Source organism: Camelina sativa, chromosome 17, assembly GCF_000633955.1.
Source record: "Camelina sativa cultivar DH55 chromosome 17, Cs, whole genome shotgun sequence".
NCBI classification, from domain to species: domain Eukaryota; kingdom Viridiplantae; phylum Streptophyta; class Magnoliopsida; order Brassicales; family Brassicaceae; genus Camelina; species Camelina sativa.
This window is the reverse complement of record NC_025701.1, coordinates 15,771,711-15,791,672: the sequence shown is the minus strand read 5'-3', so window position 1 is coordinate 15,791,672 and position 19,962 is coordinate 15,771,711. Positions and strand designations below refer to the sequence as shown.

Sequence of the window (19,962 nt, the reverse complement as noted above, 5' to 3'; positions counted from 1 at the left end):
ATTATTTGTGTGTGTGTGTGTGTGGTAAACTATCGTTTTATAGCGGCCCCCAAAATGTTTATCGAATTCATTGATGTCATTATAATGTTATCACGTGTTACATTTGGATCAAGGACCAATAAATCACCCTTAATACAGTATATATTTATATATAATCTAATATGTTCATTAAATTATGATTTTAAAATATTTTCGACCGTAATACAATTCATCAGTCGTTTGATCTACGGTTGTTTTTACAGTTTTCCTCTAGTTATGTAAGTTCCGACGAGACAACAAGGACCCTATTCACCAATCACTCTCGCTATTGAAAGTATTTTGTATCTTTCCTCTACATTAGACTTAATCGTTATGATATTTCCTTACAACACAGAATACTAAAAAGCTTATGGCCAAAACAATTCATTTTGAAAAGTTCAAACTAATACCGTTTCAAAACCATTATGTGTGCAAATGGTCTATGCCATTAGAAGAATAAATGTATTGATGACACATGTGTTGATTAGTCGTAGTTCCTTAAGAATAGTAGTTCAATAAAAACTGAAGAGAAGTAGTATATTGACACACTAATTAATGTAATTAACAAAATTTTCAATTTTATATTAATACACCAGAAAAAAAATGCAACAGAAACCAGCTGAGCAAGCAAAACTTCTACTTACACAAGCTTCAAGCTGGCTCCCACCGCTTCGAACCAAATAAAAATCACAAAAAAATATCTTCTCAATAAAGAAATAAAAAATCTAAAATCTGCCTAGCTCTGCACAATAAACCAAACCCTAACCGGTTTCGGTTTACTTCATACTAAGCCTGGTTTAACATATCAGCTGAATTCACAAACGTGCCGTGGAAACCATACGGTACTCTTGACGGCAATTTAACGGTTGCTTCTAGCTCCATCGTAACGGCGTTGACAATTTGAAGCTCCGATTCCCAACTCTCCTCGTCGTGAACAAACGACATAATATAACCGTCATCTTCTCCGTCAGATTCTAACCCTCTTGGTAAAAAAAAAGGTTCACCACCGAATTTTTTACCGCCGTAAAAGTGGTTTTTAACTTTTCCGGTAGAAAGATCAACTTTAGCGAAACCCGACACCTTAGGCCACGGTTCAGCTATCGCTAGGTAGGCATACCGGGTTTTTCTTCCGAGAAGATTCCGGTTTACCATACCAGCTTCTAAATTCATCTGATCCGAACCGGGAATTATAGTTCTTCGCGTTGATTTCCCGGTTTTGAGATTTAACCGGATCTCAGACAAAACACTATCGAGCTGCTCATCGCACTCGTTAAAGATTGAATCCGCCGGAGTCATACAAGATCCGATCACCACAACCTCGTCAGTCTCCGGTGAGTCCCAAGCGTTCCAAAGATGGAAACAAAAAGTCTCCGGCGACTCAACCCATACCATCTCCGACGCGTCTTTAGCGTTTCTCGGCAAAATCCCAAACCGGGAAATTTTCTCTGCGTCGTACTTAACCGGAGATTTCCCGAGAAACATATCGGAGAGTTGAAACACAACTTGTTGATCCGGAATCACTACAAAATTCTCGGTGATCGCGAAATCGTGCATCATCGTCGGACTCGCGAGTGGGATCTCAACGTCCGGCGATTTCTCACCGTCCGGCGAGAATCTGAAGTATTTCAAATACGGTTTCTTAACGACATCGTAGCTCAACGCGAACATCTCCTTCGTTACCGGATCGATTTTAGGGTGAGCGATCATGGCGGAGTTTAACTGACCGTCGAAATCGAATCTTCCGACCGTCTCTAAATCGCCATTGTCGGTAATACGGACCTGGTAAGGCAGATCATCTTCGGACATAGCTAATAACCGGTCGTGAAAGTAAACCAAACCGGCGTTAGCAACTCCGGTTCCGTTTTTGTGATTTAATAAACCGAATAAACCACGTGCGTAAAACAGCATCAGCCGCGCGATACCGGAGTGACCGTGTAGCTCACCTATGGCTTTAGGAAAAATCGGCGAACCGATTTGTTTTTCCTGAACCAATCTCTCGGTTTCCGTAAACCGGCATGAGTAACTCGCCTCTCCGTTAGTGATTTTAACGGCGTGAACCATACCGTCACCGTCGAATAGGTGATGACCAGAAACTGGTTCGAAGAGTGGATTAGCGCCGTTACGGAGGTAAACGCCGTCAATGCAGTCAGGGATTTTTCCGTCAACGGAGAGAGACGATTTAACGGGTTGTTCCGGCACCGGAGCGTAGTTACCGGAGATCTGATGGCGAGGATCAACGGTTTTAGGGAGGGGTTTAGAACGTTCGCGTTTCAGCAATGCGGTTTCGGCGAAGTCGAGAGCGGCGGAGGCGGCTCGTTGGAGAGGGTTCCAACGTGAAGTGTCCTTCTCGGGAATTATGGGGTTCGGAGAAGGGTAATTTGGGAAATTCAGTAGAGTTGTAGTGGTGTCTGAGATTGATGAGTTTGTTGACGAGAGCTTACTACGGCGTCCTTGTTTAGTGTTGGTGAAACTAACGGAGGAGGACGGAGAAGGAGCGTCGAGATCGGACGGTGCAAAGGAGAGATTGAGTTTGGTTGGGTTTGGTGTTAATACGTAAGAACAAGCCATGAGAGCTTAAAGAGTTCAAAATAAACAAGATTGAGAGAGGTTTTGAGAATTTCAGAGAGAGAGACTTTGCTTTGAGGTTGGGACTCAGAAATATTTGTATTTTAATACTTTGTTTCTTTTTTTACTTATATAATAAACAAAGGAAGTGATCATATTAATAATAAATACTATATTTATTCCTCGAAGCCAATGCCGAAAGTACTAAACTATTTTTTTTAATTAAAGAAAGTTGAGGAAATTAGTCTACAAAGTAATATGTAACAAATTAGTAAAAATTATCACTAAGAGTTTGCATGGTAAATTACAGTAATAGCAAAACTATCGGGGAAATGATTCTCAACTTATCACTTTGACCATGCACGTGAGGTTACGTCATTATTGAATATGTCCGTTTCTTTTACATAAAACTATTAAATATATTTTTCTTTACTTATTTCACTTGAAAATATTGTAGAGTTATCTAATTCGCTTGTAAGTTGTAACGAACAGATTTAAAAGTATATGTAACATATGAAAACATACAGTAAATCGACACGCAACAGGCGATATGTTGATTCCTTGATGATTCGGGCGTGAGAACTTCCAGAAAACTCGAAACTATCACCTGCATGCGAACTTGTGAAGATTCAAATCGTCTAGACTTTAAAATACGGACGATATTTTTTCTTTGATCTAACCAGGACAAGATTGTTCTAAATTTAATGTCTAGTTCTCATCTTTACATTTTTTTTTATATATTAATCAAACTACTTAATGCATGTATATACGTAAAATGGTCATAATAAGATAGAACTAATTAACCAGTATGGAATCTATGCATTTTAATTTTAATTGATAAGCTGCAGATAGATTGGTGTCATTAATTGAATATATAAGGGTGTTCAATATCTCTAGCTCTTTAGTTTTTGGTGTGAGTATCCCAAATATGAACTAGGTTGATTTGAAAGCCTTTTCATACTTTCTTGTGATGATGGATTGAATAAAGATGATATCTAGCATGGTGTATAAAAAATATAGCATGTCTAGTATCCTATAAATCTGAAATGTCACAAAGGAGTGGTGTCGTAAATAATAAAAAAGTGTTGAAAATCTCAGTTTGACCTTTTAAACCTGAAAACCGTGCATAAGAACATTACACGCATGTACATGTACTAAAACTTGAACTTTCTCTAGGTAGTCAAAAGATTTGATTTGAAGCTCGTACTAATCTCAAAGTATCTATTACAATATATCTAGTTGGTTTTGCTGAATATATGAAGAGAAATCGAAGATATCTACCAACTTTACATGCTAGCGAACGATACTATAACATCTTTCTTTTACTGGAACAATTCTTTGTTAATTTTTCACCGGAAAGTCATGTATATATAGACATAGATTGATCAATAACAATATGTGGGTGAATTATTACGTTTATTGAGAGTATATTTTGTAAAAATTTGAACTCTTACTGGAATATCGGATAACAATTCTCCTTTTCTCATACGGTTACGACCGGAGTCGCATGCATCGGCTAGGAAATTTAAACTGAACGAAAAAAGCAATGCGAAGAATCTTCCGCAAATCGTTTTAAGAATATAAATACAGTTTTATTTTGGTCGGTCCACGTGATATTATGTTGGGCAGGTGGGCCGTAGCATATACAAAAAAAAAAAGACTTACAATTTTGCTTGGGTCCACTCGACTAAATTTCTACGTGACTACTAATTTGGTCGTTGGGTCTCTATATTTTTTTTTTTCTTTTTTCTTCCTTAAATTTCAAACCCAAAGACATATTTTTCTGGTTGAATTACAACTGCAAGAATATATATATGGAGTTAATGACGCTCTCACTTTCTCAAAAGTAAATGTTACGTGTCGTTAACTTTATTATAATTCATGTTAATTAGTAATTTTTAAAAACCATGTAGATAACAATATACTGTAAATGTGAATGAGGCCAGAGAAAAAGTTTGAAGACAAAAAGTCATCAAAGAGATGGGTGCATGAATCTGATGTCACCCTTTCTAAACTTAATTCCCAGTTGCATATTAATAGTCTACTAAACATATCCAAATTCTGTCAATGTTTTACTAAACATAACCAATTATGTATATATATATTGCAATGTCAGAATGATTATTCTATGTGTAGACCAATCTATCTAGGTATGCCTTTCGGCGTTTATTCTTACGTCGTTTCGGTGAATCTTCTAATTATATGTACTTGCAACATAAGTTTTCTCTGCGTGGTTGAGTAATTTCTTTTATATTTGTTTGTATTAGTAACTAATTTTTTTTTATATAGTAACTGAATTTTTACACTATATATGAAACCATTTCGACGTTTATATTTGTATTAGTGTTTTCTTTCGGTTACAAAATAATTTATGTTTTGGCATGTAATATGAATATATGATGTTGTTCGCACGTTGAGGAAACTTATAACAAGAGTAGAGATCTCTAGAGACAATAGAGGTGTGCTGATGAATAGGTTGTGAGATTAATGTTACTGTCGTATATCAACACTCTTGTCCTACCTTTCCCTTCTTGCCTACTCCCTGTTTTTGTTTTGTCTTTCAAAATTATACTTTAGAATTACGATATTTAATAAGTGGGATTCTTTTAAATCCTTTTTTTCATGTGATTATATTTTTAGAATCAAATGTTAAAAAAGAGAAAGTTTAATTAATGTGTCACACTCTCTATAGTGTAGTACTAAAAACATCACATGATGCATGCACAAATTTAATTATAAAACAACATTTCATATAGAGTTATGTATAATGTATGTTTTAAGAAAATATGAGATATACATATATGTATGTGTAAATGGTTACCAAAAAAAAAAGTTTACCAACATGCTAAGTAAATAACGATTTTAGACGATAAGCGTCTTCTCCTAGATGTAAGCAAATGTACAACTATCTAGAGAAGAAGTTCTATCGTAAAACGTTTAACAAACCCCATAGAAGATCATGGTCAATTGCCTAACACATTCTTTCCATATATATATAATAAATTAATACGAACGGTATATATTGTTTTCTAACGATCCCACATAATGTTTCACTTTTGAAATTAAGTACATATTATTCTAGTCTTCACACGATAAATTCTTCAATCATGATTAATAATATGAAATTATGAACCAATATGAACGCTTTTAAATAGCAAAGATATATGTTTTACCATAATTTGCATGACCTTTAATTCAGAACTTTTAGTTATATGTCTAACAATAATTCTTGGTTATAAACTTATTCTGCAAAACTTGTATAATATCATGCATTGAAATTGATGCATGTAAAGAACACAAGTGTATACACAAAATCACACAGAGTAAAATTTTATGAATTTTCAACTTGAAAAAATTGATAATAAGTGGATCTACTCATGGCATTTTTGTATTACTTTATTCTCTTCACCTTTCAATTTCGACCTGATTCGTAACATGGAAGAGCCAACCATGTCCACTTGAGTCATGAGTCACTTATGATCATATCCTATCATGCAGATGCAGATATGTTTTGTCACATTAATGAAGCTACACGATCTGATCATGAACTGACAAGAGGGTGAAGTATGCAACTAAATGGACATTGATACATGCATAGAAATATATAGAAGTGCATGTGTAGTGGTGCAAGTAGATGTATATAAAGCTGTTGTCGCAGCACATTACATTAGAATTGAGAATCATGTGTAGGGTCAATTTTTGGGTTGGCAAGAGGTAATTTGTACTTGAATAAAAGTCCCGTTGGTTCTTAGTTGAGATGCAAACCTAACTTTATTAAAATTTGGTAAAAGTAGGAAGACTTGTATGATGTCCATTTGCTATATATACACATTCACGACCCTTTGATTCTTGTATAGCCAATATTTTCTTGAATATTTTCTTAACATTTTTTATTATAATTATGCGGGTTTCAAATCACTACGTAATACCAAAAAACATGTTACATGGGCAGAATCCAAGCTAATATAAAATTCTTCACTAGATGCTTAATTACCATCATTTCGTGCCCTTTATTTTGACAGGATGCTAAAAACATCACGAGTCTTTTTTTTGTTTTCTTTTCTTTTTCTAGAAAGATGATAAAAGAGATATTTCAAATCATAAATCGATTTAAATATTATTAAATAATACATTATACCAATAATAATTAGATGATCGTCGGCAGGAATATGTTCGTGTTGTAAAACTTGGTTGTAGTAATGTTGGTCGTACCTGTAAGATTTAAGTTGTGGTTGTGTACTCCTAGCAATGACTACTCCTATTTATCATTTCTCAATATTCAAAAACAACAATGATTATATCAACCGTGAATTTAAAATTTTATGAAATATGTTATAGAAAAAATCCATTAAAAAGTATAAATTAAGAGTGATAACAATATAAATAATGGAAGATTTATCCACTCTATATACACCAAGTGAAGCAATTCCAAAATCATTCATCCATATATAATATATATGCATACAAGTTGTTCACAAGTTTGTCCTCTTGATGAGTAAACAACATGACAGATCATATCAGTGATCAGAGAGGCTTTCAAATTTGCTTTTGCACCGGATACTGCCACTGTCTGAATCACTCCAATTTAGGTGGACTTGAAAGCAACTTTGAAAAGTTAGTTTCAATCAGTAGTTTTTGTATGCATAATGGCACTGTCTTTTATATATATATATATATATATATATATATTATATTTCAACTGTATATTAATGTTATTTTGTATTTCTGATGATTTGTTCTCTATCTTTTGTCCTATTGTATGGAATGTTCGGTCCTGTATATTTGATGCCATATAGTAATGTGAAAACTTCATTGTAAATCATTAATATGATGTTTAAGGGCGGGTTTCGTACTTTCCATGAATGGTCTCTCAATTTTTTGTATGTGATTTCAATCTTTAACGCCAATGACAAGTATATGTATCTCTTTTTAGTTTAAGAATTGTTTTTCTTACACTTGTTCCAATATATAATGTGTCTTCCATTAGGTCTATTTTATTCTATATCATCTTGTTTTCACTCGTCTCTCAGTAGAAAACAATCACAAGATTGTGTATATGATATAGTGAAGTGAACAATCAGAATGACCTTTTTTTTTATATAGAAGAGAGAATCCGAATATCAAACTCGGATTAATTCTCATGATTGGTAGTAAATGAATTAGACCACTAGAAACAAAGGAAACTCATGTTTTTAAACTCTCTATTGTTAGGGTTTAGTGATGGTATAAGCTCGATGGTACATATAGTTTAACAACCATAGTTTAAAATTATATGTTGACTACAAAAGAAAAGAAAGGAAGAAATAAAAGAAATGGGCAGACAACTCGTAAAAAAACAAAAGATCTCATTGGCCAACTTTGCTTTCAAAGTAAAAAGAAATCTCATTGGTGTGAATATGACCATCCAACAAGTGGCTTCATCGTTTGGAGACAAATTGTACTATGTTTCTCTAAACTTTTGATTTTAAAGGCACCTTCCACTCATTTCGTAGTGCTTCATGACATAGATTTTTTTTTCGTCTCTACCTTTTTTCATCTTTTTTTTTGTTCATAGTGTATGTCTTTTCGACTTAGTTCATTTGGCTTCACCATTTCGACTTAGTTCGTTTAGCTCATTGTCGGCAGTGATGAACGAACCTTATTAAATGTTTCACAGTTTATCTCTACAACTCATCGATCTAAACCCTAAAATCACCCTGATAATTCCTATAAGATACACAACAAGCTATTGTGGCTACTGCATTGTAGTATAGCATGTGATAATGTGTTTTAGGGTATATTTCATACGTTATACAAATACAAGTATACGGGCGAAGGACACATTTAAATATTTTACAACACAATATGATATATCTAACAATCTATGTAGCAAAAAGAAGTATTGAGCTTAATCAGAGAATTGTTGCAAGTACGAAATTTCGTTTATTGTTAACATCTGGTCAAGTTTTTATTGGTCTATCCCCGCCGCTTTTGTTTATACGCGGGTCTTCTTTATTTGTAAGGAGTGCATTTTAGAACCCTAATTCACATAAGCTTACATATATAGTTGACATGTTGAAGGTTTGATTGGATTATTATAGGTCTTTAAGAAGGTTTAATCATGCTACTGCTTGATCCATTAGATTTGACCTAGCATCAAAGATTTTAATCAGGTAGATATGGACTCAAAATACCTTTTTCAGGTGTTAAAGTAAACATTTGAAACCAAAGATAATAAATAGTACAACTTTGATTTTAATTCAAATTTAGCTCTCCAATAAAAGTGTTTATGCTTAGTTTTTTGTTTTCAGTTTCGGTACCTTTTTTGGCAACAGAAATAAATCCACGTCTAAATTATTAAGTTCCAACTTGATTATTATATATCTCCTTTTATTCGATTTGAATTGAAATGGTTTGTAGCGTTGAACACTCCCGTTATATATGTATACTTTATAGTTTATACACACACCTTAGATTGATTACCAAATATTAACACATGGTGAGCATCAAAACACACCAAAATAGGGGATAATTCGGTTAGCCACATGGACTGCACATACGGCTATAAAGACTAAGTTGGTACAATAAATTAAAACTCACCAACTTATCATTACAACTTGTCATTAGAAAGATCTCATGTCTATATCTATTACTACTTCAAAGAGACAAAATCATTTACATAAATATTTAAGAATCCGACATATACATGCATTATTCAAGAAAATTCCGATACTGGATACTGTTGGCACATGGAACGATCTTTATGCATATCTTTTCGTGACCATTTTCTGATTTTTTTTTTTTTCATTTTTTGTGTGCTTGATTACTTAAAACTTATGAATGATTGAGAGTAATCGAAAATATACAACATTTAATGTTTTGGAGAAAAATATTGAAAACCAATACACTAGTATTTGTTTTTGTCCATTATAAATAATTGAGAGAATCCTATGGTTGTAAAGAACTCACCGGAAAAACTACCAACGGCCAATACCTACCAAGCAATGGTCATAATCGTCAAATTTATTGGTCGCATCTTCTTTTTATATTATTTTTTTTTAAAAGAAAGTGAAGTACCACCCTACTTGCATAAAAAGATTCGTCCAGAAAAAATATCTCTGCAAAATAGCAAGATGGTCATATTATTCATATTCATATATTATACAGTTCATTAGATATAACATTATAAGAAAACATGATGTTTTCTTACGATATTAGACACCAAAGGTTTGGAAAGGAAACTTTTCCTACCAAAAAATTTCAATTATGTGACCAAACATAACATTGGAAGGAAATAAGAAGTAAAAATCCTACCATAGAGTACATAAAAAATCGGAAAGAAATTTCCTTCCAAAATTCTTCAAATTTGGTTGTCGAAAGAAATTTAGAAGAAAAACAGAAGGAATATCAAAGGAACAGAACCATAAAGAATTTAGAAGAAAAATGTCCATTGCATCTATATTAACATTTTTGAATTACATTTTGTGTTATGTCTTTTTAGTTTTGCTTATTTAAATTTTTATTTACAATATTAACCCTTCAAAAATTTCCAAAAATAACATTGCACAGAAACTCAATTACTAAAACTTCTTAAATTAACCAACATTTGTTACGTTTGTTGCCATAAAATCTTAACAATATCTATACATTTCACATTTTCCAAAAACAACTCTAACCATTAAAGGTTTAACCCATAAAATCTTCAAAACTATCTTTAGAGATACTATAATCTCTCAAATTTAAATGATACAACCAATTTTCAAAGTATTTCTCTGTAGTCTGTATAATATATTCATATAACTATTTAAAGCGCACCAATACAAAATAACAGTTATTTTAAGAGCTCACTGATCAAATGTTTAAACGGATTATAATTGAAATTAGTCCGATCTATAATTAGTTAAATAGAAATATTAATATCATTTGATACTTATAATTGTTTAGTTGCACTCAATAAACAACAATAAATTTTTTTACTAAATTATTTATGTTTTACGGGTTAAATCTAGGACGACCAAAAGTTTAATCACACAACTTTAATACTCAATAAAAACCATAAAAAACAAAACATTGTTATATATATATATAATTGAAATACCTAATAACATAATTGAAATACTAAATTATAAATTATAAAAATTTAATATGAATATATATATATATATATATTTTTTTTTTTTCTCGCGGTGTACCGTGGGTTAAAACCTAGTTCCCTTCAAAATATAATTCGAAGGAAACAAGTAGGATTTTTAAAGGAAATATCGTCATAGGATTTTAAAAGGAAATTTTCCTTCTACTTCCCTTCAAATATTATCTAATAGGAAATATTTGTAGGAAATTGAAAAATAAAGGAAAAATAATTTTGATGTCGGCACGTTAAAACAAGCGGGATATAAAGCGGGTGAGTGGTGGGTGAAATAGTAAACTTTTTTGGTAGGAAATGAGAAGGAATCAGATCTTTACTTCCCTATATAATTTAGTTCCCTACACATCCATTCGTATCTAAAATCACAACAACAAAACAAACAAGCAAAAAAAAAAAAGATTACGCTTCAAGCAAAAATATTTTATTATAAAATTAGTTTGTTCTAAAGAGAAAGCATGAATAATTTCCGCTCGTGGTTGGATATGGAAAGATATGCGGGAGGCTTTCCGAATGGGATGCTTACGAGGGAGTATGCAGCAGGACTCACTGAATTCATGAACGTCGCTTTGAATCAAGAAAGCTGCTTAAGAAGTGGTAAGATGTTTTGCCCTTGTCCATCTTATAACAATAATAATTTCATGGACAAAGATTTAGTTTGGATACATATTTATAGAGATGGAATAATGTCAAGTTACAAAGTATGGTTTTATCATGGGGAAAATGATGCATACCATGTGGGTAGTACTAGTGGAAATGTGTCGGAGAGAGTTGAAGAATCTAGATTGGAAGAAGAGGATATAGGAACAGCTCAAACGGTTCATAATGCATATAGAGAAAATATGCAGGCATATCCAGAACCTATAAATAGAATAGGTTCTTCTTCTTAACTTTATAACCCTAATACAATTCTTCGCCGTTTCTGAAGGTCACTCATCGGTCCCGACTCTGTGAGTTTCAGATTTCATAAAGACAAAACCCATCCTTTTCGATTAAGTATTTTGTTCTCTAATTAAGCCTCTCACTTCTTCTTCTATCCCATCTCATGGCTAACAAGAAAGTTTAGGAGTCCCAACGGAGATTTCTCGTTTTTTTCGCCGCCGTACACTCCCCAGTATGTTATTCTTGAAAGTTTGTTCTAAATTTAGATTCTTTTCTGAATGTTGTGGGAACTAGTTAATTGGGTGTGTTTATAATTTACTCATTTTTGTTGATGTTTACCCCAAAGTAAATTTTTGTTGATGTTTACCCCAAAGCAAATCTACTAGTTAACAGAGATTGTTTATAAATTTAGATTATTTTCTTGAAAGTTGGCAGAAAAATTATTTGCTGATGTTTCATTTTTCACTTAACAAAACCTCTAACACTGAAATTAGCTTTGCACTTAATTTTCCCACTTAAGATAGCACTCCACTTAACTTGAGTTCTTAAATTTTCAGCCACAAACACGGCTGGATTATGAACGTTACATGGCAGAACAGCAACACAATTATGATAGCAGTACACCTAGCTACTCATTCAATGATCATTCAAGGTTTCAGCAGCCACACAATCAACCGATGCCTAGTACAAGTGTTGCTCTCGGTTCCTATTCACAAGTAGGTGAGAGTGATGATGATGGCGTTGTCCCTATATTAGCCGATGTGAATGATTTGTTGATCGCCCCAGGATGCACACACCTCCCAGTTCTATGTCCAGACCGTGAAGGAACATATATATGGTAAACGTTTTATTTTTTTCCATTACTCAGAATTTGTTGAACATCTTCCAAGTTTTCTGCTCATTGGTTGTTCAACTCCATTGCAGGTTTAGACATGACAAAACTGGGAAGATAACAAAGCAACTGTTAAAAGTGCTGAAATCTGATCTCCCAAAACCATATCCAACTTATCGGTCTCTCCCACTAGAAATCAAGAACCGATGGCTCAGAGCATTTGCGGTAAGTATAATCTTCAATTGGTAAATGTTTTAAGTTAAAAATTCTGATTAGTGGTTTCTAACAAATCTTTTGCTCATTTTCAGCAAGAGTTTAACTGGAACTCAAGCATAACCGAGTATGTTCGCACACATTACAATAAGCAAGCAAACGCTTCTTTTAGAGCCAATATGCGTGACTGAAAGAGAAAATGGAAGCAAGCAGGTCCAGAGAACTTACCACAATTGATGAAGGCAAAGAAATGTTTGTTTGATGGTTATATAAAGATATGGACAAATGAAAAAACCATCAAGTTGGCAACCCAATATTCTAAGAACCGTGGAAGTAAAAGAGGAGGTTTAGGTGTTGCTAAACACAACAACGGTGCAAAAACATATGAAAGACGTTGAGATGAGATGGTAAGTGGTTCTGTTATAGTTGTCCTACTCTTACATGTCTTAGTTACGGTTCTTAGTTGTTTCAATTATATGTTGCTTCTGGTTTCCACATTTGATTACTAACTTCTACTTAAATATGCACTTCTGATCTTTGAATTAGAATTTGATTTCTCATTCCATTAATATTATTGACTAGTTCTTCTGGTTTTAATTATTTGTTTGCATGTGTGTTAGACAATTGAGCTGGGAGAGGCACCCAATATGATTCATTTCATGGAACAAATTCACTTAGACAAGAAAACGAACACAATTAGTGATATGAAGACAAAGCAGATTCTTGAGAAGGCTACAAGAGAGATGGAGATCGTCCAATCTCAATGCCAGTCTCAAACTGAAGGTGATGACTCGGCTCAGCCAATCTCTCTAACTCAAGAGGAGATAAATGCTATCATGCGTAAAGTAAGTAAATCTTACACATCAAACTTATGAACTCTAAGATTATCAATTATGGCATGCTTCTAACAATCAAGATCTCCATCCAATGATTGTCAATTGGTTGTTCACAGGTTGTTCCCAAGGTAAGAGGAAAACTCTATTGCTTTGGTAACCTTTTCAATGAGGACTCATGTATGGTTCAACCACGCCAGATTCCTAAGTTACAAGAGGAGATTCAAACTTTGAAGGCACGTGAACTCCAAAAAGATGCTCAGATCAAGTACCTCATGGAATGCAACAAGCTCCTCTTACAAAAGTTTCCTGACCTACGGCCACCTAACCACCCAGTGATCATGGAGGAAGATGATGAAACCCAGCCATAACTTTTTCTGTAATGATTTTGTAAAATAACATGATAATTTTTGTAAAACGATTTGCGAATTTATCTATGTATGAAGTGTACAAGACTGGGTAATTTCATCGTCAAATGTTAAACTGCAGGATAAAAAAAATCTACAATTGATTATGAGAAATTGAAAAAGTGAATCAGATTTTAAAATGACCACAACAGGCGAGTTTCGAAGGAAAGGAGAATACAAATTTCGAAGGAATTTAGAATGAAAATTTCGAAGGAAACTCAAATGAAAACCTGTCGAAGGAAATGAGAAGGAAGATATCGAAGGAAATGAGAAGGAAGATCTCGAAGGAAATGCAGAGGAAACATTTCGAAGGAAACTGGAAGGAAATATTTTACTACAAAAATATAGAAGGAAAATGGTCATCATTGTCCTTCATGTTTCCTTCCAGTTTACCTTTGACATTTCCTTCGAAGCGTTTTCGAAGGACATTTACTTCGAATTTCCATCCAAAACCGATTTCTTTCAGGCGATTACCTCTATTATTTTTCAAAGGAAAATGGTAGAAAACAGGTGTTTCCTTCTATTTTTTTTCATAAACTGTGATAGGAAATTGAATGTTTTCTTGTAGTGTAATATGTTCGATGGACGAAAAAAAAAGGAACATCTTCGAGTTTGACGGAAGATGAGATTATATGTCCTATTCAAAATAATCTCCACAGCATATAACGAGATGATCACATGATTCATTAGCGCATCTCAAATTTTATATTCCATGTTCTTTATCAAATATTATAACGACACAGTTGATGAATCATCTTTTAAAAACATAATTTCGTTTAAACTAGCTTAGATTTCAATTAGTAATCTATTAGAATAAATCCCACATCAAAACTTGGAAAATTTGAAACTAATATATTTAGTAATGAGTGTCTCCTGCCAACTGGTTTTGTGATGGACTCCATATTTACTAAAATAACTAGGTTTTCACCTGCGGTAAATCGCGAGACTAAATTATAAATTATTGTATTTTAAATAATAATTTTTAATTTATTTAGTTTTCAAATTCCTAATTAATTAACTTTTATCTAATTAATTTATAATTTTGTTTAGAATGTTTCTTCTTCTTCTTCTTGCGTTTTATACAGTTTATAACCTAATTACATTAAATTTCTTATTAGATAGAATATAAAATCTTAAAACACTTAGTTTTGTTTTCTATAATTAAACAGAGGTATATGCATATATGATATGTTAGTGTATATTTTTATGTGTATACATTTTTTTTTGAATATTAAGAATGTGTTGTAGTATGTGTATTATTTTGTAATTCATATACTAAATAATTTATAAGTTAATTTTCCAAACTATGACTATAAATCTATAGTATATGAAATAAATTAATAGTTTTAGTGTTTGTTCTATAGTCCAAACCCACCATGCTAGGCGGATCACGCAACATGTTTAAAGATTTTTAATCTACAAAAACTCATCATACGAAACCCGTAAAAGTAAAATTTAGTATGTGAGGCTCAAAGTCACATTTTGTCAAATCAGTTTTTCAAATTTTTAAAGAACAATACCTCTTCATTCACCTACTTATAAAATCTATATTAACATTTTTGAAGTACATTTTGGTTTATGCCCTTTAAGTTTTACTTATTTAATATTTTTTACAACATTAACCCCTAAAACAATTCCATAAATAACATTGCAGAGAAACTCAAATACTAAACTTTCTTAAATTAACCAACATTTGTTACATTTATTGTCATAAAATCTTAACAACATCTATACATTCCGATTTTTCTAAAAACAACTCTACCCATTAAAGTTTTGACCTATTAAATCTCAAAAACTATTTTTATGGATGCTAAAATCTCTCAAATTTAAATGATATACAACATATTTTCCATAACAAAAGTTTACAATCTCCATAATTATATTAACATTAATAAATTTCCTAAACCGAAAATCTAATTATAAAATGTCACATTAAATATGTTGAAAACCCCCATATAATTTGGTTTTTTTTTTTTTTTTTGAGTTTTAAGTACCAAAAAATTAAAATTATATTAATTATCATAAACTATATATATTGACATGAAAAAATTATAAACTATAAAAATATGCTAATTTGGTAAAACCATCTGAACCAGATGTCAAGAACATAAGTAACTTAAATATTTTAATCAATCCCTTTATATATAAAAACACAAAACCTTTCTATCGCATAAATTTTAACTAAATTCTGATAAGCCTAGTTTCAAGTTTATTAATTAAAGAAGAAGTATAAAAAAATATGATGGAATTTTTTTTGTATGAAAGTGTATCACCTTTAATTCCATACTAAGTAATAACCCGCACATAGTGCGATATAAAATAATTATTTAATGTTTTTACTGTAATTTTTATTTACAAAATCTATTATATTTATGGGTAATTAAAATATTTAAAATTCGATTGTATAGTATATATCTATAAAAAGAATGTATAATAAACAATTTATTTAAATTATTTTTTTTACGCAAAAACTTATTTTGATTTTAGTGAGACGGGTTGGCATTAATCTCATATAGGGAGTTAAGTGGAATTTTTTTTTGTTAAACACTTTTAGATGTGTACCAAGAGATAAATGTATTACTAGACTATACATATACCACACGGGTTAAAACTTTGAAAACACTACAAAAATCATATACTTTGAATACTTATATCAAATACCTGTAAAATTTTCTATTTTTAAAATTAATAAAACAATAATAAAATAATAAATAAATACAATATAAATTTTAAATTTTTAAAATTAAAAATATTGTCCCGCGGTGTACCGTGGGTTAAATCCTAGTAAAGAAATAAAATATATATACATTTACAATTATGTTTGTTATCTTTAAAAACACTTCGTTTCTATAAAAAAAATTGAATATAAATAGAACTTAGTTTGTTTATTAAATTAATTATTTAATGTCAATGGCATGCCTGTAAATAAGTGCCAACTTCAGGATTTATTTTATAAATGTCTCCAAAAATGTATATATAGATCTATAGATTATTTTTACATTTTATCTATGATGTGATTTTTAATCATGAATCTTTATAAATTATCTACATTTTTTTAATCATAAACATCTACATTATCAGATGAATACCCGTACTTTATTTATAATATTTACAAATTCCTTTCATTTGTTAGTTGTTTTTAGTTACCTTCAAAATATTTCAGAATATCTAACACTTGATTGAAAGTATTTTCTTTTGTTGCGCATAATGTTAATAAAATCAGATGAATTAAGTTATGTTATCTAAAATTGAACTTGAAAATTTCAACACTATCTAAGCTTCTAGTATAAAGATTTTTTTTTTCTTTTCAGCTTACATGTTTCACTAGTTGTACAAATTTTTTTTTTTTCGAATCAAATTTAACATTTTATGAAAAAAAAAATGAAAAAAAAGAACTTGAAAATTTTATCAAGAGATAAAAATGTACTTTTGTATCACCAAATGTAACAAGGCCATTTATTTAATGGGCCAATAATATCACGTAGGCCAACTAATAAGCCCGTTTAAGTAGAATACCCGCAAAAGGAAATATATTCGTATATTCCTTTCTTTGTTAATTTACAGTTCTTTCACGTAATCATTCTTTATTAACTTCATAAGATAATAATTAATACAACTTACTATAAGAGAACTGTCATTAGGACATCTACAGAAAAGATGTGCGGCAGTTACTTAAAAATAACTAAAGAAATGGATACACACACATTTTTTAATATATAGATGTATTATCAATTGTTATAAAACAAAAGCATATATTATAATTTTGGCCCAAAACGATCACGTCTTCTCTCTCGATTACCAAAAAAAAAAAACAAAAAGGAAGAGCTGAAAGATTCGCGACGAAGCAAAAACAACAGTGTTGTGTTGTTATATCTATCGCCGCCCTATGTTCTGTAAGAATATGAAATTATCTGATCATTTTTGTCTTCTTTATGTTCTTTAGCTTCGATCACTTGTTTCTCTGTTTCTTTCACCGACTTGGCTTCTTCTTGTGGGTTTTTTTTTTGCCCCTTTTTCTATTAGGGTTTTGATTCTATGAATTCGAATTTGGAATTTTTAGTTAGTTCAATCAATTTCTATTACAGAATCTGGAATTTGATTAGTCTTAGTGTTAGTGATTATACTGATTCTTCATTTCAGGTTGAACAAGAGTAGATGAACCAAAGTTGGAAACTTTGAGCTTTTCCCGATGTTTTAAATAGTAAATTACTGGTCTTTAGAATCTGGAGTTGAGGCAAATTTGAGTGTGAAGAGAAGAAGATGCAGAGGGTAAGGGTTTCATCTCAAAGAGCAGCTGTGCATAAACTTGGTGATTCTCAGATGACTTTATCTCCCAAGTTTAGAGTAGCTGCATCTGTTCAATCGACATTGTTCGATAGGTCATCGGAACTAGAACTGTCTCTTAGTGGTGAACCTTTGATTCCGGGTTTACCAGACGACGTTGCGCTTAACTGTCTTTTAAGGGTTCCAGTGCAAAGCCATGTGTCAAGTAGATCCGTGTGCAAGAGATGGCATCTCTTGTTTGGTACTAAAGACACGTTTTTCGCTAAGCGTAAGGAGTTCGGGTTTAAAGACCCGTGGCTGTTCGTCGTTGGGTTTAGTAGATGCACTGGTAAAATCCAATGGAAGGTTTTGGATTTGAGGAACCTCACTTGGCACGAGATCCCTGCTATGCCTTGTAGAGACAAAGTGTGTCCTCACGGTTTCAGATCGGTTTCAATGCCTCGTGAAGGTACTATGTTTGTATGTGGTGGTATGGTTTCGGATTCTGATTGCCCTCTTGATTTGGTGTTGAAGTATGATATGGTGAGGAATCATTGGACTGTCACTAACAAAATGATAACCGCGAGGTCGTTTTTTGCTAGTGGTGTGATCGACGGGATGATATATGCAGCTGGTGGGAATGCTGCGGATTTGTTTGAGCTTGATTCTGCTGAGGTTTTGAACCCTTTGGATGGTAAATGGCGGCCAGTGTCGAACATGGTCGCACACATGGCGTCTTATGACACAGCGGTATTAAACGGGAAGCTATTGGTGACCGAAGGATGGTTATGGCCGTTCTTTGTATCCCCACGAGGTCAAGTTTATGATCCGAGGACTGATCAATGGGAAACAATGCCAATGGGGTTAAGAGAAGGATGGACAGGGACGAGTGTTGTGATATATGATCGGTTGTTTATAGTGTCGGAGCTAGAGAGAATGAAGATGAAGGTTTATGATCCGGTTACAGATTCTTGGGAGACGATTAACGGACCGGAATTGCCTGAGCAGATTTGTAGACCGTTTGCGGTTAACTGTTATGGAAACAGAGTATATGTGGTTGGCAGGAACCTTCATCTCGCGGTTGGGAGTATTTGGAGGTCGGAGAAGAAGTTTGGTGTGAGGTGGGAGGTTGTAAAGTCGCCAGAGCGTTATGCAGATTTAACTCCATCGAATTCGCAGATTCTTTTTGCTTAAAGGAGCTGGTTGGTTTGGATTACATAAAGTTTGTAAACCATATTGTTATGAATAAGTAAACATGTCTCTTACAAGCACCATGATGTTTGTACTATTGTATCATATGCATATGTGTGTATAACTTATGTCCGAATGAAAGTGTTATATAATAATATACATGGATTGAAAATGTTGTTCCAAGTTTGTTCAGACAATATACAAAAAAAAAAAGTACATTGTTTTGCTAATAAGACTGTAATTTTTTCAGACATACTTCAAAAGTCTGTATCACACAGTATATTTCATACTACTGATTCAAAAGTTTGTATTACATGAATACTACTAAAATTCTATTAGGGATTTGATCAAACTCTCTTAGCCATAGATTCTATTAGGGAAAATTCTGATATAATCACTACAAAAAAACATAGCAGTTTCCAACGGCCAAATTTGTTGGAAAATGGTCGGAAAGAGGCATTTCCAACCATTAAGTAACGACACTAAATTGGTCGGAAATGTTGGTCGGAAATTTGTTTGGTTAAATATTGGTTGGAAATTTCCGACCGAAACGTTGGTTAGAATTTCGTTGGTAAAATCGGTCGGATTTCGGTTAGGAAAAGACAGACTGATTTCTGACGGTATAAATCGGTCGAG

General features: G+C 32.5%; 2 protein-coding genes and 1 long non-coding RNA gene across 3 annotated transcripts; 2 read left to right on the top strand and 1 right to left on the bottom strand.

Annotated features, from left to right (window-relative positions):
- On the bottom strand, window positions 577–2,656 carry LOC104757352 (probable 9-cis-epoxycarotenoid dioxygenase NCED5, chloroplastic). Its single transcript, XM_010480080.2, has one exon. It carries the CDS (start codon window positions 2,584–2,586, stop codon window positions 805–807), a length of 1,782 nt encoding a protein of 593 aa, XP_010478382.1. The 5' UTR covers window positions 2,587–2,656; the 3' UTR covers window positions 577–804.
- LOC104757351 lies at window positions 11,087–13,946 on the top strand. Its single transcript, XR_762410.2, has 6 exons — window positions 11,087–11,302; window positions 12,145–12,425; window positions 12,512–12,644; window positions 12,728–13,039; window positions 13,253–13,477; window positions 13,585–13,946. It is a non-coding gene; the product is annotated as an uncharacterized LOC104757351 (long non-coding RNA).
- Window positions 17,633–19,503, top strand: LOC104757350 (F-box/kelch-repeat protein At1g30090-like). The gene is made up of 2 exons (XM_010480079.2): window positions 17,633–17,765; window positions 18,013–19,503. Exon 2 carries the CDS (start codon window positions 18,133–18,135, stop codon window positions 19,327–19,329), a length of 1,197 nt encoding a protein of 398 aa, XP_010478381.1. The 5' UTR covers window positions 17,633–17,765; window positions 18,013–18,132; the 3' UTR covers window positions 19,330–19,503.

Excerpts from the sequence above, each read along its gene's own strand:
- LOC104757352 (XM_010480080.2), bottom strand. The coding sequence starts at position 2,586 with ATGGCTTGTTCTTACGTATTAACACCAAACCCAACCAAACTCAATCTC.
- LOC104757350 (XM_010480079.2), top strand. The coding sequence starts at position 18,133 with ATGCAGAGGGTAAGGGTTTCATCTCAAAGAGCAGCTGTGCATAAACTT.